At 47.4% G+C, this 24884-nt stretch overlaps 1 protein-coding gene across 1 annotated transcript; it reads right to left on the bottom strand.

Annotated features, from left to right (window-relative positions):
- Positions 1–11015: 11015 nt before the first annotated feature.
- Positions 11016–15637, bottom strand: LOC123170597 (cysteine-rich receptor-like protein kinase 10). Its single transcript, XM_044588442.1, has 9 exons — positions 15470–15637; positions 15129–15387; positions 14333–14555; positions 14105–14228; positions 13502–13711; positions 13286–13420; positions 12382–12508; positions 11433–11639; positions 11016–11311 (listed from the first exon to the last, which is right to left on the bottom strand). The coding sequence occupies exons 1-9, from the start codon at positions 15635–15637 to the stop codon at positions 11016–11018; spliced, it is 1749 nt and encodes a 582-aa protein (XP_044444377.1).
- Positions 15638–24884: the final 9247 nt, after the last annotated feature.

Below are 24884 nucleotides of genomic sequence, written 5' to 3'. Positions count from 1 at the left end.
CACTTAGCCATAGGATAGTTTGACAAAAGGAAGGTAGGCGCAGCCCCTGGTGTTCGGAAGACCGCACAAGGGGCTTTATAAGCGCCTGATTGGAAGAAAAACAGATCCATCGCACGCTGCATCAGTTATCGCATAATGCGGAAGAAATCCTTAAAGATTTTATAACCTCTCGAACAGCGACCAGCTCTCGCCGCATCATGACAGTCAGTTTTCGGCTTTCTCTACTGAGGTGCTCGTCCGGAAGAACCGGGACACAATCGCAGTAGTTCTCCCGGTGGCACCTTAGCCGATAGAGCGGAACGTATAGTATCAAAACACGGGAGCGGGCAAACCCAACATTTGACCCAAGACATGATTCGGAGCCGATGCATATAATGCTATAAGTTCGGGGTGCCGAACGACCGTGAAGGTGTTCGGACTTTATTGCCGTATTATGGGTGTAATGAAGCCCCTGGCATATCTCGGTATACGGATGCCATTTGACAAAGAGTCTCAATAAGAAACACTAGCAGATAAGCGTCATATAAAGCCACATGTTGGAAATAACACGTCAAAGCGTATGGGTACATGTAATGTGATAAAAATAAGTATGACTTCAGAACCTGCTGGGACTAGGCGGGGGGAGGCTGTGTGCGGATCCGTATGTGGTTAGATGGCCATCAGGGGCGTCTTTAAGGATTCCCTTACACATTCGAGCTGTTTCCGTGTCGCCGGTCCTGGTCTACGCAAGAGTGGACCTGTAAAAAAAAGAAAAGGGGTGCAAAAAAGATATTTATATGCTACGTAGCGGTTGAGCCGCATTGTTTGGCCTATCCTCACTGTGCCTCCGTTTATTGCCGGATTGTTTTAATTGAGCTCTGGACAAGCCGGGCTATCCTGCCGCAGAGTAGTCCGGACTCCCTTGACGGTGTCCGTGAGCTTGGCCGTCGACCCGAGGTTCGATGAGATGCCTTTATTTGCTTCTACTGTTAAGGCGGCGTTACATTCTTCGGCGCATAGGTGGAGTTCGGCCTTGCCATTAACTGTTATGACGCCACGTGGACCGGGCATCTTGAGCTTATGGTAGGTATAGTGTGGTACCGCGTTGAATCTAGCAAACACGGTTCGTCCGAGTAGCGCATGGTAATTTCTGCGAAACGGGACGATGTCGAAGGTTAACTCTTCGGTACGGTAATTATCCGGTGTTCCGAATTCTACCTTCAGGGTGACGGAGCCTGTACAGCGGGCTTCCACACCTGGTATAACACCTTTGAAGGTAGTTTTGGTGGGTTTGATCACTGAATGATCGATGCGCATCTTGCGCGCTGTGTCCTGATACAGCAAGTTTAGACTGCTGCCTCCGTCCATAAGGACGCGCGTGAGGCGAAATCCGTTAATTATTGGGTCAAGGACTAGTGCGGCTGAATTGCCCAGATTGATGTTGGCCGGACGATCCGTACGATCGAAAGTGATCGGCCATAGTGGGGCGGGCGGACTTCGTCGAGTCGACATCCGTAAGAGTGCGCATCCGTTCTGACTTGGGAATGTGGGTGGCGTTTATCATATTCACCGTTTTAATGTGCGGGGGGAATTTTCTTTGCCCTCCTGTGTTCGGTGATCGGGGCTCCTCCTCGTCGTCATCGCTTTGAGGCCCCTTCTCGTTGTGGTCGGCACCTGGCCTGCCGGCTTGTTTGAAGACCCAGCATTCTCTGTTGGTATGATTGGCTGGTGTTCCTGGGGTGCCATGAATTTTGCATGGACGATCGAGTATGCGGTCCACACTGGACGGGCCTGAATTGTTCTTTTGTAGTGGCTTTTTCCGCTGACCGGATTTAGAGCCACGGAATCCGGCATTGACTGTCGTGTCTCTGGCGTTATCCCCATTTTTACGATGCTTGTGTTTATTGCGTTGGGGCTTGCTGCTGGTATCTCTGGCCTCTGATGTGCCAGGATCGCTTGTTGTGTTGTTGCTACGAGCCAACCAGCTATCCTCGCCCGCACAAAAGCGGGTCATGAGTGTCGTGAGGGCTGCCATGGACTTTGGTTTTTCTTGGCCGAGATGTCGGGCAAGCCATTCGTCGCCGATATTATGCTTAAAGGCCGCTAGGGCTTCGACATCCGGACAGTCGACAATTTGATTCTTTTTAGTTAGGAACTGAGTCCAGAATTTCCTGGCTGACTCTCCGGGCTGTTGGCTTATGTGACTTAAGTCGTCAGCATCCGGTGGTCGCACGTAAGTGCCCTGGAAGTTATCCAGGAATGCGTCTGCCAGGCTCTCCCAACTTCCAATGGAATTTTCCGGCAAACTATTCAGCCAATGCCGAGCCGGTTCCTTGAGTTTTAGTGGGAGGTACTTGATTGCGTGTAAATCATCCCGGCGGGCCATGTGAGTGTGGAGGAAGAAATCTTCTATCCATACCGCGGGGTCCGTAATCCCATCGTAGGGCTCGATATTTACGGGCTTAAACCCTTCCGGGAATTCATGATCCATTACTTCGTCAGTGAAGCATAGGGGGTGTGCGGCGCCTCTGTGCCGGGCTATATCACGACGCAGTTCAGATGAGTCTGGTCTATTGTATTTGGCCCGGCCGAATTTATTTTTTGTATATCTGGCGTGGTGATCGTCGACACGTGTTGGGGCGCGCCCCCTTGATCCATAGATCGATCTTGACTGTCCTGTTTTGTTTTTCAACGCATCTCGCAGGTCCTGTGTGTAGCCCCGAGCCTTCGTATTTTTGTTTGACTGGCGACAGGGTGCGGGATGGTGTTCGGGCTGATATACTTTGTCTCGGCCACGCGGTGGCCGGTCAGCCGCATCCTGTTCTAGCGTCTCCTCCTCAGACTGAGGTAGCGACTTTCGCTTTGGGTAACTTTTTGTGGGGAGGTCAAGTACATATTCCTCGGCTGCCAGGACCTTAGTCCATCTGTCCGTTAGCAGATCTTGATCAGCCTGAAGCTGCTGCTGCTTTTTCTTCAGACTTTTTGCGGTGGCTATAAGCCGGCGCTTGAAGTGTTCCTGCTCGACGGGGTCCTCAGGCACGATGAATTCGTCGTTGCCAAGGCTCACCTCGTCTTCGGAGAGGGGCATGTAATTATCGTCCTCCAAGTCTCCATCCATTGCCTGTTCATCGGGGCTATCTTGCCCATCTTCCCGTTTGGCCTGCTCGAAGTCTGGCCCGGCGGGGTTGTTTTCGTCTTCGGCACCATCCGGAGCGTTATTGTCTCCTGTGCCGGTATCACTATTTTTTCCATGGCGAGGCTTAGGGCGGCGCCTATGACGCCGGTGCTTAGATTGCTTCTCAAGGGGATTATCCTCCGTTGCCTCATTGCCATTGCCTTCTTTGGGTATGTCCACCATGCATATGTCGTATGATGAGGTGGCTGTCCAGCGCCCTGTGGGCGGTGGTTCCTGTTCTTCTCCGGCATCGTCGTCCATACTGTCGATGTCTTCGGAGTCAAAGTCAAGCATGTCGGTTATGTCATCGACAGTGGCTATTAAGTGGGTGGTGGGTGGGAGACGAATTTCTTCATCGTCCGCTCCCCACTCGAGCCGGACATAGTTCGGCCGCGAGTCTCCTGACAGGGAGAGAGATCTCAATGAATTTAGCACGTCGTCCAAGGGAGAGTGCTGAAAGATATCCGCGGAGGTAAACTCCATGACCGGTGCCCAATCAGATTCTATAGGCACGGATGCACATGGTTCGGAGCCTATGACCGGAAACGAGTCCGAGGATCCGATGACACAGGCCTCATTGGAGGCGAAGCCTGTATTCGGCTCTATCGCCGCTGAGTGTGCGGTCTCCGTGGCGGGATCCATCCACCCGTCCTCGGATGGCACGATCTGCTCCAGATTGAGAGCCGGGGCAGCCGCAGGCGCGATCTCACGAACACCGTCCGATGCCAGATCTAAGTCATGCTCATCGTGACTGTTCGGCGCACCTGCCATGGGCTCGAATCCGTCGAAGATCAAGTCTCCGCGGATGTCGGTCGTATAGTTCAAGCTTCCAAACCTTATCTGATGACCAGGGGCGTAGCTATCGATCTGCTCCAGATGGCCAAGCGAGTTGGCCCGCAGTGCGAAGCCACCGAATACGAAGATCTGTCCGGGGAGGAAAACCTCACCCTGGATTGCATCGTTGAAGATGATTGGAGGAGCCATCAAGCCTTATCGCGACGACACAGTGGAACTCTCAATGAAAGCACCAATGTCGGTGTCAAAACCGGCGGATCTCGGGTAGGGGGTCCCGAACTGTGCGTCTAAGGCTAATGGTAACAGGAGGCAGGGGACACAATGTTTACCCAGGTTCGGGCCCTCTCGATGGAGGTAATACCCTACTTCCTGCTTGATTGATCTTGATGATATGAGTATTACAAGAGTTGATCTACCACGAGATCGTAGAGGCTAAACCCTAGAAGCTAGCCTATGGTATGATTGTTGATGATGATCCCGGTCCTACGGACTAAACCCTCCGGTTTATATAGACACCGGAGGGGGCTAGGGTTACACAGAAGGATATCTACATATCCGAATCGCCAAGCTTGCCTTCCATGCAAAGGAGAGTTCCATCCGGACACGGGACAAAGTCTTCAATCTTGTATCTTCATAGTCCAACAGTCTGGCCAAAGTATATAGTCCGGCTGTCCGGATACCTCCTAATCCAGGACTCCGGGGGGGGGGGGGGGGGGGCAATAATTACATGCAAAATTACGTTACCTGCGTGCGCACTTGAAAATGTAACAATAGCCCCATGGAGAAAATGTGCAAAGTTTCCTCTGTCATGCACCTCTCCAACTATTGTGCAGCTTCATTTATGGATCAGAAACATTCAACTAGAGCAAAGCCACAGCATCATGTTCATAAGAACAGTGAACACCATTCTAAAGTTTATACTGACGATCAAGACCAGAACAAAGCTTAGCTCAGTTTTAGATGTGTGCCTTTGTATACAAAATTCTCATTAGAGCTAACCAAAGTTCGGCCCGTCTTTATTTAATATGATAATTGACATTTAAAACATAACAGCAGGCTTGAGAAGAGTTTACAGATCATGCAAGTGGAGAACTGAGAACAAGAACGAGTTACATGCCGGGTCTGTTCAGAGTTCGTTGACCATCTTGTTAGAATACACATATGTGTACGACTTAGAGATAGACTAGGATTCTAGAGTCCATCTTGTATTCAAGTCATAGGCTTCTTGCATTCTAAGTTGTGTACTCTATATATACCCTATATGAGGATAAGATCAATAAAATAGAAACAACACAATATACTATAGTTTTCACATAGTATTAGAGCTGTTAGTCTCACGATGCTGATCCTAAAACCTTCCGCCACCTCCGTAGCGCGCCGCCCCCGGGAAGATTAATCTTCTCTCCCCGGAGGCGCGACACTCAGGGCTGGGCCCACAGTTATCCCAAATGGCGGCCCGCACAGGCTAGTATTTAAAAAAACAGATCGAGGCCATACTGGGCTGCTGGGCGCTGGAGTTGGGCCTGAGTGGAGGGCATCTAGCGCCTCGCCTCGCTCTTTCGTTCGTTCCCGCGGTAGGGAATCAAGATTCATCCGTCAAAAGAAAGAAACAACGAGATCGCAGCCTACGCCCAGGGAATCGGGATCATCTGTCTCATCTCGAAACCGTAATTGCAGCCGCGTCGGACCGTTGATGTCACGCTACAGTCGCGTCGGCCAATGGCGACCGGGCGTCGGGCCGATCACGCAACACCAGGTATCTCATCCTCAATATCAGGTATTTGAAACTGATAGAGTGATAGTGATCAAATGATCCAAAGGTATCTCTCCAAGTTCATTGTTTGCCAAACCCAGCAGGATACAGATCATCTCGTAGCCTTCGCATCACCGGACCGATCCGGTTCAGGCTGCTACCGTAGTGCCGCTGTTGCCTTCTTGTCCCTGTTCATGGCTTCCTCTCTCAAATTTCCAACTCACCGGATAGATCCGTGACTCCAGGTGCTTAGCCAGTCCTCATTTTCGATTAACTTCGTTTTCTACTCGTAATTCCTAATTTCCTAATTAACTTTTGGAAGAGATCATTGCTTCGGTCTTTGTTAGAGGTCGGTTCTTACCTCCACGATTAAAGATCACACTCATGGTGTAGCAGTTCAACCAGAGAGGACCCAAAACTAGGTGAGATAGACCCAAACATTGATGCATGAACTTATTGATATATGCCACTGTTCAATTGTATTTTATTCATCTTTTGTATCTTATGTTTCAGTAATACAGATTTAAGTTATCATGGGAAAACATCAGTCTAGTTCCTCTGAGCGCAAGACATTATGTTATATACACTAGAACTTTTTTCCGTGAGATATACACATATACATTATAAGTGCCCGTTAGTTTTTTTTAGTGAGATAGGGCCCCATTTTTTAGTTTCGCACGTGGCCCCGGATTTTGCCCGCCCGGCCCTGGCGGCACTCGATCGTCAAAGAGTCGATCAACTCCGTAGAATAGATCAATTCCTTAGATTAGATCAATTTAATTTCCAAAGTTTCTCAGATTGCTTTCTTTTAGCCAACAAATCTGACCACCCTTAAATCTGGTGAGAAATTGTGCAGATCGGTGCAACTCGATCCACCGCTAGGCGCATCTTCCTCGGCTCGGCGACCGCCTCTGGCCGACACCTCCCGGGTGCGATCTACATCAACACCACGCGCCATCAGCAGCCAGCCACGCATACGAGCGCGTCAACACCAGCCGGCGACATAAGTGCGATCCCATCTACATCGACCCGCGCCGCCAGGGCTCCTGCCTCCACCGACCGAGGACTGCCTCCTGCGGATGATGCACACACCGCGCTCACGTACTGCTGCATCGAGCGATCGAACCATCTGCACCGAGCCCCGATCCGCATCGACTACATGCACGCAAGGAGCAGCAAGGAACACGGCCATGTGCACATGCATACGTGCATGGCGAAATTCACCAAGACGCCCATGCGTACGCGCATTGGATGGAGCCTTCAGAGCAACTCCAACGGGTCGACCTAAACGGACGGCTATTTCGTCCGTTTTTTATTCGTTTGGGTCGACCAAGCGAACACGAGCGTCCGCTTCCGTGTTTGGGTCGGCGCGTGCGCCCAACGCTGGCATGACCAATTATGACGGCGTAAAAAAAACTGAATGCATGCATATTTAACATAAAAACTAAATTGATTAAACATTAAAGGCGGCCACGAAGGCCGGCGGGAGTCCACGCGTCCATATTAGCATTTAAAAAAAATAAAAACAAACTAAAAACTAGGCGCCGACGCGCTGCCCTAGGCGTCGTTGTCGTCGTCCTCGGGGGTCCTCGGGGTCAGTAAGATTGATGAGCGTCGGCGCCGGACCGGCCCAGCTAGACGCCGTGTTCCAGAGCGCGGCCATATCGGGCGCGGGTTGTGCCGGCGCTGGTAGTGCCGCCGCCTGGGCCGCCGCGGCCTGGCGCGCCTCCTCCTCGGCCTCGAGCCGCTCAGCCTCGGCGTCGCGCTCGAGCATCTCGAGGTACTCGCCCTCGCGGCGCTCCTCGGCCATCCGGATCTGCCGCCAGTGCTCGAGGTACGCCACCTCTTGCTCCAGCGTGGCCTGCATCCAGACCGGCGGCGCCCTCGCCCACTCGCGCACTACTTCCGTCCAAGAGTAGCGCTCGATGGGCTCCGGCTGCAGTTCGGCTTTGGTGAGGCGGCGGGGAGGGGACGGCGGGGCCACCGACGGCACCACGCAGTCGCCGGCCGCGGAGAGGGCCATGCCCTGCGCCATGCCCGCCTCGTACCGAGCTTCTTCTTCTTCTGCTGCCTCCGCCCTGCGCCGCTCGTCCTCCTCCTCGCTCTCCCGGTAGACGGCCGCAAGGGCCGCCTGATAGGCGTCCTCTGCCGCCTGGTCTTCCTCCTTGACGATGAGCGGCGGCGGCGGCACGCGGCGGTCGACCTCGTGCACGCTACGCCGCCTCGCCTCCTCGTACTCGAAGGCGAATCAGCGTTTGTCCGCGCGTCGTAGGCGTAGGCCTCGTCGCGGCGCGTTGGGCCTCCACTTTTGTCCGCGCCGACCCAAACGAATGGCGGCGGACGAAATGGATCGCTCCGTTGGAGTTGCTCTCAGCCACGGGCCTTCTGCAACAATCGAAAGGCAACGCCATGCGGGTCTTTGCGATCCGCGCGCGGGTGGGAACAATCATCGTCGCGATCTGATCTGGACGACGACCACGGCACCTAGCCGCACGTCGACATCTTCATCGAGCAGGCTCACGGCGCCGGACACCGGGAGGGCGAGCAGGTTTTCGACTTCAAGGCACGCGCATGGACACGGTCTACACCAAGCCGAGTCCTGACTCCATCAACCTGACGACCACTCGTGTGCCGTCATGCCGTCTACACCAAGCCGACACATCGATCTACACCGAGCGATCTGCATAAATATTCCACGACCCGAGCCGAATGACATCAACCTGTACGACTACGCCGGGCTATGAGCCAACATACTTCTTCGGCACGGCACGACATCGACATTTCGTCGCCGCGGAGGGACGCCTTCCAGCGACGCATCATGGTCGACACGCCGCTGCAACGTCATCGTCGACATTTCATCGCCAAGGTCTTCATCAACGTGGTCTTCACCAACACCTCGACGACGACATTGACCGCGTCACGTCATCCACGACGGCACGACTGCATCGACCCAGCGTCACTACAGTGACGACCCCTACATGGCCACACGGTTCTGGCAAAACCGATGTGTGCTCGATGGGTTTCATCCGGTCCTCGCAAAACCGGTGGACTCATCGCTGATGGCACCCTCTGACATCCGCAAGGTGCATCGTCCACGACTGCAGCTCCGTCATCTACAACATAGTGCATTTTTTTTGCGCTCCGGCTTTGTGCGGGTTCATCATTTACGACGACTACATCATCGACCACGACTACCTCAACCAAGGCTACATCACCATGATCGGCTACCTCGACATCGAAATACAGGGTTACGTCTACAACAACATATCGGCAACAACTCCAATCAACAGCGTCCGCGTCGTTACCAGCGTTCACGCCAATCCCACTGTGACTGCGGGAGGGAAGAGAGGAGAGACAAGGAAGGCACCGGAAGGGGACGCAGTCACCGCGCAAGGTGTTGACCCATCAGAAACGCAGTTGGTAATGGCGAAGCAGAGAAGACGACAGAAGCGCAAGACTTCAAAGTCAGTCGCAATCGTCCGTTTCACTCCCGCTACGACTGAGGCTATACTATAGTTTTCACACATCTCTTCACGCCGAGTTAATTGCACGAAGATACCACACTTGGGGCAGCTCTAACGAATCAGTACCACTATTCGATTTTTTTACATGTGAGTACCATGTCTAGGGTTAATTGTTGCAAAACGGTCTAAGCACCGTATTGATGGTGTATCTCACCATTGGGGCACGTCTGTCGGGGCTTACGTGGCATGTTTTTTTTCGAGAAAACCCCTTGCTTTCTATTTAATGACGCATATATGCTTGTTCGCCAAAAAAAAGGCGCCAATGTTCGAACCGACACCCTCCGCTCTACTGCGCACGCGCCGAACCACCAGACCACGAGGCGCCGAACCACCAGACCACGCGGCATATGTCGGTGAAGTTCGATGCTGAATCTTTATATTATTTCACAGTTAAATGGGCTGCCAGGTTTTACTAAAAAACAAACGTAAAAATAAAGCGCTCTCCAGGAATCAAACATGCGACGGACCGTACGCAGTTTGCGTGCGCAAAGCACTACGCCACTGCAATGTTTGCGTCAAAATGGATGAATACGTCTTTTTATACTTTTAGACACGTCCTGGCCTTTTTCCTTTTTTTGTATGTGTTTTTTTTTTGTTTCGGATTTTTTAATCTTTTCCAAGATCATGGGTATTCTTTGGATTTTTATACATTTATTTTTTTATATAGGTTTAGTATATGCAATATTGTTTTGCACTGAACATTATTTTAATACACACTGAACATTATTGTATAATATACGATGAATTTTTTATATACATGTAACATTTTTTAAATATAATATAAACTCTTTAAAAAAATATATAAAGATCACTGGCTAGACTGACTTTTTCTAATATATTGAACTTGTTAAACAACACCACCTCCTATAGCTTCATCTGAGCAGCACCACCTTAATATATATTGAAATACCAGATTGTACTTTATTTATGATTTCTATGTATATTATTTGTAATACGAGAATATACTATATTTTTTTTTACGTATTTTTTGTAAGAAAACTAGCAGTGAAAATGGTCCCAATGTCTTCCATAAGATTTAAGTAGAACAAGTTATATTGAATTTATCGAACAAAGCAAAAGGACGAGGGCCTGCAGATTCCTAAAAAAAAATAAAGTAAGAGAAAAGGGGGCAGGAGTGGTTTTTTTTTTTTTGAGGGAGGGGGCAGGAGTGGTTGAGGTGTTTGCTTCAGTTACCCGGACGCAGCGTTATTTTTCTGTTTGTTTTTAAAACCTGGCAGTGTAAAAGGGCCTGCGGCCCGTTTACCTTTCGGTTGTTATAATACGTCGGTCCATTGGCTGCGTGGTCCATTGGCTGGGCGCGTTCTTAGTACAGCGGGAGGTCGTCGGTTCGAACCCGGCGGACGCGCGCGCATGTTTTCTTGGCGTAAAAAAAACTAGCGCAACCTTTTTTTGGCGAACAAGGACATATGGGTGATTAAATAGAAAGCAAGGGGGTTTTTCGCAAAAAACACATGCCACGTAAGCCCCACATGCGGGCCCCAATGGTCAGATACACCATCAATACGGTGCTTAGACCGTTTTGTAACAATTAGCCCCAAGCATGGTACTCACATGCAAAAAAATCGAATAGTGATACTGATTCGTTACAGCTGTCCCAAATGTGGTATCTTCATGCAATTAACTTCTTCACGCCGGACAGAACCATAACCCGGTCGTTGGTCGCTGCAATTCAGCGTTCATTGACATTTAGCTTCAAGTGCGCCGGAGAGCCATGGCCGGATTGTGCTCAATGCTCATGATGTGTACTTAGAGCATTCAAAACTTGTGATCACGGTGCGGCGAGGCGCCATGCCGAAGTGGCGATCAGCGGGCGAGTGTGCCACCCAAGCGTTAGGCAACCTTCCTTCTCCTCCACCTTGTACCCATCTCCCACGCCGAAGAGAGCCAGCAGCGTGCTCGCCTGCTTGTAGGCGTTGGAGCTCAGGCGCACGGTCTCGAACCCGGTGTTGCCAAGACGGTTCCGCCACTGCCCCAGAGTCTCGTGGCGCTCTGTGCGCTCCGCGCCCTCGCAAGCCACCACGTTGCAGATCTGCCGGCCGAGGTACACCTCAGACATGACCTGGTCTGCACCAACAGCAGCAGTCCGTGATGAGACTTCAGACGGGCTGGAGCCATTGCCCTCAAGGGAATCGAACATGATGGAGTAGTAATGCAGAGACTCGGTGAAGCGGTCCAGGAATGAGACGGGCTGATAGGTTCTCCTGCTGCACGGCCTCCGCGCACGCCAGCAGCGCGTGCACCACCTGCGTGTCAACCACGACCGGCAGCGCTGGCGTGTTGGCCGTGGCCGTCGCCGGCGGAACAGCCTCCGCCACAGAGTTCCTGGCACCCCATGATGACGGCAGCATGCTGTGGCCGCCAGTGCGCATCCTCTTGGGGTCCCCCACCGCGCCTGTTTTAACAATGAACATTGATAGTAGTACCATATATGAGCAGGTATCTCCAATGGCTTGCCGTATTCTAGCAAAGAGCAGTACACTGGAATAAAGGATAGCAGCTGCAAAAATCCAAAAAATTGACCACCTAAGCGGTACCAGTTGACAGAAAAGTATACCGGGAACATGCAGGCATGAAGAGGACTCCGGTGAGCTTGATAATATCCTGATTACAACAAACATTTAGCTTCGTTAGAACATGAATAATTAAATCAGATTTAATTGAAGAATCAAGTCAAATTAAAGTAAAGGAGGGCATATTTCCAATTGAATTGCAGAAAACCACCACATTGTGGGTTAGGTTAGTAGAAAACACCGGTACCACCACATTGTGGGTTAGGTTAGTAGAAAACCACCACATTGTGGGTTAGGTTTCCCGACTTGCTCGCTAACCTCGAGGGCCTCGGACACCACCAAGGACGCCACACCTAGCCTGGCTACCCTGGCCCCACCACCGGCTCCCCTTCCCAACGCGGGCTATGCCACACTATACCCCATGGCGATCAAGAGCACGGCAACACTGTGCAGCACAACGCCCCAGACGTGAGGTCTTCCCCGACGGTCGGACGCTAGACTCGGCAAACTCAGCGAGGTCCAAGTACCACGTGCTCACCGCCGTAGAAAGCTAGAAGGGGGACCATCCGGACGTGGAGGTAGCCGTAGCCAGTTAGCGGCGGCTATTCTTCCATGTGGTCTTACCCTCCACGACCACATTGAGGGACACGTCACACAAGCAGAGGCTGTACAAGTCGGTGCGCGTGACAGCGACGGTCATGTCAGGAAAGACGGCCTCGAGGGCGCCCGGCAGGAAGGAGGAGGCGAGCACCTTAGCCCAGGACGTAGGGGTGGACTAACGAGCAGCTCGGCTCGTTAAGCTCGTACTCGTTAAGCTCGTGCTCGTTAAGGCTCGGCTCGTTAAGCTCATTAAGATTAACGAGCAGAAAAGCCGGCTCGGCTTGGCTCGTTTGAAGCTCGTTAAACTCGTGAGCGCTCGCGAGCGCTCGTTAACAGATTATAATGTGTTATGATATACAGGATGAATGTGTAGGTGTGGTTTTCAAGATGAAATATGGTGACTACAAAAAGAAATGCACTAGTTTGTTGCCTCATATGTCGATCAGATTGAATTTATGGGGTGAGGTGCTAAAAAAGTTTGTCACGTAAGAAGAAAATATGTGTTATATTGTTACTAACGAGCTTAACGAGCTACTCGTGAAACTCATTAGCTCGTTCGTTAAGCTCGTTAAGCTTAACGAGCTAAAATCAATGATTGGCTCTGTTCATTAAGAAGCGAGCTCCGAGCTTAACGAGCCGAACTATCGAGCGCTCATTAAGCTCGCGAGCTACGAGCTTTTGGTCCAGCCCTACCAGGACGTGGTGGCTGTGCTGTTGGGCACGTGTTACACGAGCGGCCCATCGGCGCACGCGCAACGCGGCGCCATGTTCGGCGTCAGTAAAGAGTGTGCATGCCGCCAGCGACTACGACAATTGGCAGGAGGAGGGAAGGACAGTGGCGTGCGGGAACATCCGATCCCGATCTGGATCGGGGTAGGGAACGAATATTTTATTTAAGGGAGGGAGGAGTTTTTGGTGCTTATTGTACTTGTCGCCCATCGCCATGGTAAGCTTGACACCGAGGGTGCTCATCACCCCAGTTGACACACTCAAGAGTTTCTGCCATCGGCTTCCTCTCTAGGCTCAACTTCAGCTCATTGGCCACATTGCAGGCAAAGCTTATCTGCAACAAAAACGAAAACAGGGTGAGGACAAATCACTAAATAATTGTTGGTGGATTATATGCTTAGTGTTGAGTTTCTACCTGCCCTTCCGGTGAGGTAGCTACATCCATTCTGTTTGAAATTTCCACTTCACACAGTTTTTCAAATAGACAAATGATAAAGCCTGTAGTAAGCCTATTCCCTGGGTCATAGTTTGTGCATTTTACTGCTATCTCAGCGCATACTTTTACTTCTTCTAGTACAGTTTGGCTCTTTGATATCACAAACTTGTTCGTCCAACTTTCAACTACCTACCAATATGACAACCGTAGTGAGATATGAAAAAGTATGTCATGCAAGAATAGAAAAGAGAAAACAGTCAAACGTGCAGCCATATTGCTTTACGACAGGAGACTAAATGAATGATACCTACCAGAAACAATTTCGAATTTCTCACTTGATCAATTTTACTGTTGTTATTCTTTTGATGCACATGATGACTTCAAAAATCAGAACCATCTTTATTTTACGTCTTTTTGTGTGTGGAATATTGCTATAAAGTCAACACTCAAATCTTGGCATATGCAAATTATACTGTGATCAAATGTGCTTTGCACTTTTGTTTCACAATATTGTGCTTTCTGCTACCATGCTGTCGACACTCGACATTGTTTTTCTTGGAACATCATATAAAATATAATTACCTCCTTAACATTGGAGCATTCTTTATGTCCCATAAGGATTTCCGTGATTATAACTCCCAAACTATATATGTCTGTCTTGAAAGTGATTTCTCCCTTATTTATAAATTCTGGTGCCATATATCCCCTGCATAAGAAATGTTGCATTTTGCATGATCAGCGAATAGGTGTGAAAAAACGTTGGTAGATGACTGGTAAAAACATCAAGTTCAAAGAGAATTGTTAACCTACGTCGTCCCAATCATGTTTTTAGTAATAGCCCGACTCTTGCTTTCACTTAGGCGCCGTGATAGCCCAAAATCCGCAATTCGGGGCACCATGTTATCATCTAATAGTACATTTTGAGGCTTGAGGTCCATGTGAATAATACGCTGCCCATGCAGGTAATGTACACCCTCACATATCCCCTTGATTATTTCATAACGCGTGGTCCACTCAAGTCGACAAGACGCATCTGTAGAGAGTATACAATACAACAAATAGTTAGTACTATATATGTGGTGGGATAAGTAGTCCAACGAAAGGAAAAATGGCCTGGTTGATTGGTTGTGCGATTTGCAAAGCCAATATACTAACAAGTGCAAAGAAAGTTCTCGAAACACGTATTTCATGGCCAAAATGTGGGTGTGACAGTTGGCAACAAAGTAATCACCACTTCATTTTAAAATTCAGGTGTGAAGATGTGGGCTTGCCAACATATTTGCTTGGCAGATTGAGATGCTCAGAATTTTCTTTTGGTGACTCGATTAAGCTCTATCCACTGCTACTTTATAACAGAGGAGAGCACTTGTGGTTATGTGACCTAATTGTTAGTGCGCTTTTCTCTCTGAGGCAGAGAGGATGAGAAACCAAAATGAGGTGCATATTTTGTAGTGGTATAGAAGCGGAACTCAAAGGTACCATTTAGTTTCCAATAAGATCTAACAAGGTTCAGATTTACTACTATTACTATGGAATGAAGTTGGTAGACATGTGGTAATATAACAGTAGAAATGCAGGGAGAGCTATAATGATGAACTGATTTTACCGGAGAGATAGTCAGCAAGGCACCCTTTGGGCAGGTACTCGAAGCAGAGCAGCCTCTGCCGTTCTTCTGCACAAACAAACTTTCCCTTGTACGGCATCATCACGTGCTGTGTCTCGGAGCAGTGCCCAAGGAACCGCACCATGTTCTTGTGCTTGACCCCAACAAGAGAGGCGACCTCGCTCTTGAAATTCTTGTCCAGGATCTCGAGTCTCTCATAGAGCTTCTTCACGGCAACGATACCACCGCTTGGAAGTACTCCCTTCAGTGTCAGCAAAAAATGTTATCATCAGCTGGTTTCGACTTTGACTGTCTCTGGTTAATTCAGAATGGAGGGTATGTACCTTGTAAACGGCTCCGAACCCGCCCCTGCCGATTTCGTTATCTTCGGAGAAGTTTCCTGTGATAGCCTTGAGAAGAGAGAAAGGGAGATCGACTGGGTCCGCGCTTTCATCCAGGAACGCATTCTCCAGGGCAGCAAGTTCCTTTTCTTGGTGGTTGTTATCCGTCATCTTGATCGTGGAAGTTATGATTTACTGTCCTGAAGCGCAATTACCGCTGTTCATTAGTCGTGCGTGCAAATAAGGAAAAACTTAGACCTATTACTGTTCAGTTGACTGAAAATAGTTCAGGTTCAGCCGATTTCCTCCGCTCGCATGCATCCCCCCCGCCCCGCCCAGCCCCGCCCAGCCCTGCCCAAGCCGACACCTCCACCCTCTTTGTCCGGCACCAACAAACCCCCGAAACCGGCACCCGAACTCTCCTCCGCGACCGGCCGAAAATCGATTGAAACTCCGCGGGAAATATTAGTATATCTATGATCTATCTGAAATTCTGAAGTCTGAAGTCGACGTCGATCTAAAAAGCCTGAAGCATCGAAGTAAAAGGGGATTCCCTGCCCTGATTAGATCTATGGTGGATACGAATCTAGCACTAACCTTAATATGTCGGGTAAGAACTTGACGGAAGAGTGCAGGTGGGTGGAGGCGGCGCCCTCGCCGGAGAAGTACTTCACGGCATGGGTGGGGGTGGAGAGGCGGAATGCGGAGAGGGAAAAAGTCCGTGCCGGCAATGGAGAGGGAAAGAGTCTGCGGGGGGAAAGAAACCACGAACTACTCCAAAAAAGCCCCCCCCCCCCCTTTTCAAGCGGGTGGGCCCCTTCACACCCCTTAAAATTAAGCTGCAACAAAGTCTTAAGCAAAGAATTTTTGATGCAAACTAAATGAGTCAATACACAATAACAATGCACACCACAGACGAACTAACCAAATACAATGAAAATGTAGACATGTTTCAATAGAAAAACAACTTAAAGCGTACCAATAATAAAGCTTTTAGTAGCATATAGAAGGCAATGGCATCTAGAACATCGTTGAAACATTGACACTTCCGCAGGTGCTTGGATTCCTAATTCTTGATGGGAATGACTTGAAGACTCATTTTTTAGCTTGAAGGTGTTTCGTTTTATTTAATCATGACCCGAGTTCAAACCTGAACGAATACAATCCGACAGAATACAAAACAAAAGTTTATCAAATTTTTAGATAATTGCTATCTCGGGCTATAGCTTTTGGTGGGGCATCATGCCAAATGGCATTGTGTACAATTTAGCGGCTTTACCACGCTATAATGCCAAATGGCATCGTGTGCAATTTAGCGTCTTTAGCACGCTATGATTCTAATATAGCGCATCACTGAGGTTGCCTTATTTAAAACCTTTTGTATTAAAAACTTCATTCACGCGACCCTCCTTAGCTAGGCAATGAACGACTCTATTTACCGATGACACACTCAAACAACCCTAAAATCCGCTATGGTTCGGAGCGGGCCTTTCACTTCTTCCACCATTAATTGGCCCATATGCAAATTTCCCTCTCTGGATCAATCAAATTGGCAACAACATTTTGGGAGTCAGTTTCCACAGCAAGCTTTGGTAGGCTCACCTCCATGGCCAGTTGGATAACTCACCAACAAGCCTTGAGCTCCGCTAGTTTAGGGTCGGAGCTGTGTGGCGGGGAGGGGGGAGCACGTCGCTCCGAGGATTTTGCCATGTTGGTCTCATAGGACCCTTCCTCCTCCTTTGTCACCTAACTTCACCATAGCACCAGTTTGAGTTCTCCTTTGTCCGGTCATCTAGTGATTTCCATCGCTTCCTCCATATTTTACATGGCGTATACGGTAGAATGTGACCATACATCGATTAGACATCACAAAACAACTTAGATCAAGAATATAATAGAGTATGACCTAACTACTTGATGCGATATTCCCAAAATTGGTGATGAAATAACTACAATATATTTCTTAGGTTAATGCATTGTAGAATCATCTACAAAGATTTGTACAGACAAAACAGGCAAAACCACATGTAAACGCACTGTGATGTGTATAAAATATCAAGCACACTGCATGTGTAGGCCAGGGAAACTATATTTAACATATGGATGGGTTTTTTTCTCTCTAAATAAATGGAACAAATCACTCAACTGGTGGATGCATCTGTGTTTTCGTTTTTATTTGTTTAGATTTGGGATAATGAAATTTATTTTGACACAATAAACGGACCAAAATTTTAAAAAGAACATATTTTCCATGACAATAATATGTTGTACTTTAATCATTGCATTTCTGATGGCAAAACCATGTTATAGGCTAGGAGATGTAGATATTCGGTAAATATTATTAAACGTAGTAAAGAATACTCGTTAAAATCTGTGATAATTACACGTAAACAAGTGCAAATGTACCACACAGCATGTGTGATAAGCAACTTTATCTTTGAAATTATAAGTTACGATATAACGATTTAATTTGTTATATAAAAATTCCAAAAAAGAAGTAAAAAATGTTTAATATATATAGTTTCATTTTGACCAACTAGTCCAAATATATCATCATAGTAATTTCCACTAGAGTTTGAGCTAATTGGCAAAAAAAATTAACGACCGTACATTTGAATACAAAAAGACGGCATGTCCAAGAGGAAATAAAGAATAGTCATTTGCTGGTTTTTTCGAACAAGCACCAGATTGAGCAAGTTGTGCCAAAGACGTTGCGTGTTACCGCAACGATTTTTTTGTTCGCGAACGAGGGGACCAAAAATATTACCAAAAGTCATCTTTATCTTTCTCTTCAACTAACTAAGTATTCTAAAAATTATGTCTATGAGGTATTTTTACTTAATGGGAAGTATGCCTCTCATTCAATGGCAATAGCAGGCTGACCTGAAGCCATTAACTAAAGGCAAACAATAAGGCATTAAATGCTGTGAAGGATGCAGTCTAAGGATGTGGAGTACCATAGGCTTCTTTCTATAAAAGAATATATGGAATCCGTGATCCTATCTACTTTTCAAATCATTTTTGCATTTGAAAATATTTTCTTTCGCAAGAGCACTCAAACATAGATTGAAGATCTTGGTCAGCAGCCGCAGTTAGTAATAGAAGGTGCCCGTAGAGATCAAGATTTTTATATGGTTCGTTCACAAAGAAACGGTCGTGGCTAAAGATAGTAAACGAAGTTGTTTCTGTTGCTGTGATAGGGATGAATCAATTTCAACACTTGTTTCTCGACAGTCCACTTGCCAAGCTACTGTGGCTCACAGTGAATGTGGCATTTAACGTCAGTGCACCTGATACAATAAATACTCTATTTGAGACTTGACTAAACGGGTTAGAGCCTAAATTAGCCGCGCATATTCCAATCGGGGTGTGTGCATTATTTTGGGTCATTTGGAACTATCGAAATGACGCGATTTTTAACGGACAACACATCACAATTTTTTTGTAGGTAATATACAGGGCAACTGGCTGAATCCGTACGTGGTCGCCGTGCAGAAACCAATGAGCATATGGCTTATGGGTGCAACCGATAGGAGATGATCGCACGCAATACATACAATTGGTTTGGATGGCGTTCCAACAATAGGCACCTAGTCATATATTTTGCTGGTTGTCGCTTTGAGTTCTCCATTTATTAATCTCTTGATGAGTTTTTGTATCGCACTACACACTTGTTGAATCTTTTGGTTGTAAAATAGGGTCTAGCATATTGTACATGTACACGTATTTGTATATGTATATAATTGTATTCTGATCATCTATATAAAGAGACGTAAGGCTGGATGTTAGCCACCCACGCAAAACCCTAAACCTACCTCTTCAACTTGGTATCAGATAGCCACCGGGCCGTCGCGCGAACCCTACGCCGCCGCCGCCCGATCCATCCGCCGTGCGCCGCCCTTCCGCGCCGCCGCCGCCGCGAGGTCTCTTCTCCGCCGCCGCGCGCCGCCCTACTCCGCGTCGCCGCGATGTCGTCCGCCACCCTTTCGCTCTCCAACAGCGTCGGCACCTTCACCTCGCCCGCGGCTGCCACCGTCCCCGCTGCACTCGCCATTCCGGCGATCTCCGTCCGTCTTGGCCGCCACAACTTCATGCTGCGGGGGGGCATCGCCGGCACCGTCTTAGCCGGTGCCAACCTTCATGGCTACCTCGACGGCACCGCGGCGGCACCCGACAAGACTATCGCCGTGGGGACTGGCGATGCCGCGACGACCGCCGCTAATCCGGCGTGACTGTTCTGTTTTTGACAGATTCTGTTTTTCGTGTGTTGTTTGCTTACTTTGATGCATCTATGGCTAGTATCGGGGGGTATGAACCATAGAGAAGTTGGAATACAGTAGGTTAATCAGCAATATAAATAAAGAATGAGTTCATTACAGTACCTTAAGTGGTGGTTTTTCTTTCTTGCACTAACGGAGCTCATGAGATTTCCTGTTGAGTTTTTTGTTGTGAAGTTTTCAAGTTTTGGGTAAAGAGTTGATGGACTATGGAATAAGGAGTGGCAAGAGCCTAAGCTTGGGGATGCCCATGGCACCCCAAGATAATCCAAGGACAACCAAAAGCCTAAGCTTGGGGATGCCCCGGAAGGCATCCCCTCTTTCGTCTTCGTCTATCGGTAACTTTACTTGGAGCTATATTTTTATTCATCACATGATATGTGTTTTGCTTGGAGCGTCTTGTATGATATGAGTCTTTTCTTTTTAGTTTACCACAATCATCCTTGCTGTACACACCTTTTGGGAGAGACACACATGATTTAGAATTTATTAGAATACTCTATGTGCTTCACTTATATCTTTTGAGGTAGATAATTTTTGCTCTAGTGCTTCACTTATACTTTTTAGAGCACGACGGTGGTTTGATTTTGTAGAAATTATTGATCTCTCATGCTTCACTTATATTATTTTGAGAATATTTTAGAACAGCATGGTATTTGCTATGGTTAGAAAATTGGTCCTAGAATGATGGGCATCCAAGTTGGGTATAATAAAAACTATCATAGGTAGTGAATTGGATGCTATGATCAATTTGATGCTTGATAATTGTTTTGAGACATAGAGGTGGTGATATTAGAGTCATGCTAGTTGGGTAATTGTAAATTTAAAGAATACTTGTGTTGAAGTTGGCAAGTCCCGTAGCATGCACGTATGGTAAAAGTTGTATAACAAATTTGTTGCATGGGATGCTCTTTTGATTGCCTTCCTTATGTGTGGAGGTCGGGGGCGCGCGATGGTTAAGTCCTACCAACCTCCCCCCTAGGAGCATGCGTAGTAGTACTTTGCTTCGAGGGCTAATAAAACTTTTGCAAGAAGTATATGAGTTCTTTATAACTAATGTGAGTCCATGGATTATACGCACTCTTACCCTTCCATCATTGCTAGCCCCTTCGGTACCGTGCATTGCCCTTTCTCACCTTGAGAGTTGGTGCAAACTTCGCCGGTGCATCCAAACCCCGTGATATGATACACTCTATCACACATAAACCTCCTTATATCTTCCTCAAAACAGCCACCATACCTACCTATTATGGCATTTCCATAGCCATTCCGAGATATATTGCCATGCAACTTTCCACCGTTCCGTTCATCATGACACGTTTCATCATTGTCATATTGCTTTTGCATGATCATGTAGTTGACATCGTATTTGTGGAAAAGCCACCTTCGTAATTTTTCATACATGTCGCTCTTGATTCATTGCACATCCCGGTACACCGCCGGAGGCATTCATATAGAGTCATATCTTGTTCTAGTATCGAGTTGTAATCAATGAGTTGTAAATAAATAGAAGTGTGATGATCATCATTATTAGAGCATCGTCTCTTATAAAAAAAGGCCAATTTTTTTTAAAAAGAAAGGCCAATAAAAAAAGAGAAAGGCCAAATAAAAAAAGAAAGGTCCAAAAAAAAGAAATAAAAAAGGGGGACAATGTTACTATCTTTTTACACACTTGTGCTTCAAAGTAGCACCATGTTCTTCATATAGAGAGTCTCTTATGTTGTCACTTTCATATACTAGTGGGAATTTTTCATTATAGAACTTGGCTTGTATATTCCAAGGATGGGCTTCCTCAAAATGCCCTAGGTCTTCGTGAGCAAGCAAGTTGGATGCACACCCACTTAGTTTCTTTTGTTGAGCTTTCATACATTTATAGCTCTAGTGCATCCGTTGCATGGCAATCCCTACTCCTCATGTTGACATCAATTGATGGGCAACTCCATAGCCCGTTGATTAGCCTCGTCGATGTGAGACTTTCTCCTTTTTTGTATTCTCTACACAACCTCCATCATCATATTCTATCCCACCTATAGTGCTATATCCATGGCTCACGCTCATGTATTGCGTGATAGTTGAAAAAAGCTGAAGCGCGTTAAAAAGTATGAACCAATTGCTTGGCTGAAACCGGGGTTGTGCATGATGGGAGTATTTTGTGTGATAAAAATGAAACATACCCTAACTGTATGATTTTGTAGGTATGAACTTTCTTTAGCCATGTTATTTTGATAAGACATGATTGCCTTGTTAGTATGCTTGAACTATTACTATTTCTTATGTCAATATGAACTTTTATTTTGAATCATTTGGATATGAACATTCATGCCACAATAAAGAAAATTACATTGAGAATTATGCTAGGTAGCATTCCACATCAAAAATTCTGTTTTTATCATTTACCTACTCGAGGACGACCAGGAATTAAGCTTGGGGATGCTTGATACGTCTCCAACGTATCTATAATTTTTGGTTGTTCCATGCTATTATAGTACCCGTTTTGGATGTTTATGGGCTTTACTTTACACTTTTATATCATTTTTGGGACTAACCTACTAACCGGAGGCCCAGCCCGAATTGCTGTTTTTTGCCTATTTCAGTGTTTCGAAAAAAAGGAATATCAAATGGAGTCCAAATGGAATGAAACCTTCGGGAGCGATCTTTTTGGAACAAACGCAATCCAGGAGACTTGGAGTGGACGTCAAGAAGCAGCCGAGGCGGCCACGAGGCAGGAGGGCGCGCCCTAGGGGGGTGGGCGCGCCCCCACCCTCGTGGGCCCCTCGTGGCTCCCCTGAACTACCTCCTTCGCCTATATATATCCACGTACCCTGAAAACAACCAGGAGCACCACGAAAAACTATTTCCACGTCCGCAACCTTCTGTATCTGCGAGATCCCATCTTGGAGCCTTTCGCCGGCGCTCCACCGGAGGGGGAATCGACCATGGACGGCTTCTACATCAACACCATAGCCTCTCCGATGAGTTGTGAGTAGTTTACCACAGACCTTCGGGTCCATAGTTATTAGCTAGATGGCTTCTTCTCTCTCTTTGAATCTCAATACAAAGTTCTCCTCGATCTTCTTGGAGATCTATTTGATGTAACTCTTTTTGCTGTGTGTTTGTCGAGATCCGATGAATTGTGGGTTTATGATCAAGATTATCTATGAGAAATATTTGAATCTCCTCTGAATTCTTTTATGTATGATTGGTTATCTTTGCAAGTCTCTTCGAATTATCAGTTTGGTTTGGCCTACTAGATTGATCTTTCTTGCAATGAGAGAAGTGCTTAGCTTTGGGTTCAATCTTGCGGTGTCCTTTCCCAGTGATAGCAGGGGCAGCAAGGCACGTATTGTATTGTTGCCATCGAGGATAAAAAGATGGGGTTTATATCATATTGCTTGAGTTTATCCCTCTACATCATGTCATCTTGCTTAATGCGTTACTCTGTTCTTATGAACTTAATACTCTAGATGCAGGCAGGAGTCGGTCGATGTGTGGAGTAATAGTAGTAGATGCAGAATCGCTTCGATCTACTTGTTGCGGACGTGATGACTATATACATGATCATGCCTAGATATCCTCATAACTATGCACTTTTCTATCAATTGCTCGACAGTAATTTCTTCACCCACCATAATACTTATGCTATCTTGAGAGAAGCCACTAGTGAAACCTATGGCCCCCGGGTCTATCTTTTATCATATAAGTTTCCGATCTACTTTTATTTGTATCTTTACTTTCCAATCTATATCATAAAAATTCCAAAAATATTTATCTTATCTTATTATCTCTATCAGATCTCACTTTCGCAAGTTACCGTGAAGGGATTGACAACCCATTTATTGCGTTGGTTGCGAGGTTCTTGTTTGTTTGTGTAGGTACGAGGGACTTTTGAGGAGCCTCCTGTAGGGGAACGCAGCAGAAAACAAAAATTTTCCGACCTACGCACCAGCCCAGGACCACTATGGAGACTGCATACATGGTTTGATCTTTTTCGTTACCGACTCGTAGCGCAGCGGGAAGTAGAGTCGATGACGATCGGCGGTGCAGATCCCCGCAGCTAGGATTTACAACCTCCCAACCGCGAGGATGTATACCCTCATCTGCTCCTCAGACAGCCCTCCAGGAGGCGGTCGAACAGCCCCCCGGACGGTGTCGCGGACAGCCCTTCGGGAGGACCTTCGAAACTCGAACGGTCACTCGGACAGCCCTTCGGGAGGACCTTCGAAACTCGGACGGTCACACGGACAGCCCTTCGGGAGGCACTCACGAACTAAGACCGAAACTACGATCTCTCTACAGAGTTGCACACATACGGTGTCATCTATCCGGCAGGGCTTCGCCGTCCAGAACTAGTTCCTGCCGGAACCCAGACAGCCTTACGGCTCTACGAAACTCTTTTCGTGGGAGGGAGAGAAGAAGCCAGATAATGCATGGAATGTGTATGAGAGCAAGGGATGAGTGTGGAGGGCTGCCCCTCCACCTCTATTTATAGGAAATCCCAAGGGGGTAGGGTAGTTTCACAAAAAACCCAAAATGCACATGAATGAAGTCCTTCCACAAGGACCTAGGAGTGAAACCAAGGAACAAGAAGGTCCCCAAGGGGGGATACCCCATGTGGCCGGCCACACCCCCATGAGGGGCCCAAAAAATGGCTCCTATCCATCCATGTCATCCCCAAGATCTTTTGGAGCAAAGCCCCAAAAGGTGGCTTTCCATAAAGTAACCATAAAGCTGATTTTCACTATTCACGACGACATTTTTCAGCGTCTGATCGAACTGAAAATATTTATGTGGGCTAAGAACATTTCCAGTACCCACTAAAATGATTTTCAACGCGTTCCGAAACAATTCCGGTTTTAGTGATTTTCATCTGCGAAACGCATCTGAAGTGGCTCCGGCAGCTCCGGAACATTTCCGGTTTTTATCTCAGAAAATTCCAAAAAGCTTCCAGAATGATTCTGGCATCCTCCAAGAATTATCAGGCATGTGCCGAAACCAATTTGACTTAATGGTGTATCCCGAAACAACTTTTCGGTATCATCGAAACTTATCCGATGACCTCTCTCTGCGGTACGATTCCTCTGTCCGAAACTTTTCGGTGTCCGAAACTTTTTCGGTGATTTTCTCTCAGACTCCCTGTCTAG

This window comes from Triticum aestivum, chromosome 7D (genome assembly GCF_018294505.1).
Source record: "Triticum aestivum cultivar Chinese Spring chromosome 7D, IWGSC CS RefSeq v2.1, whole genome shotgun sequence".
In the NCBI taxonomy this organism is placed as follows: domain Eukaryota; kingdom Viridiplantae; phylum Streptophyta; class Magnoliopsida; order Poales; family Poaceae; genus Triticum; species Triticum aestivum.
This window is presented reverse-complemented; position numbering and strand designations above follow the sequence as displayed.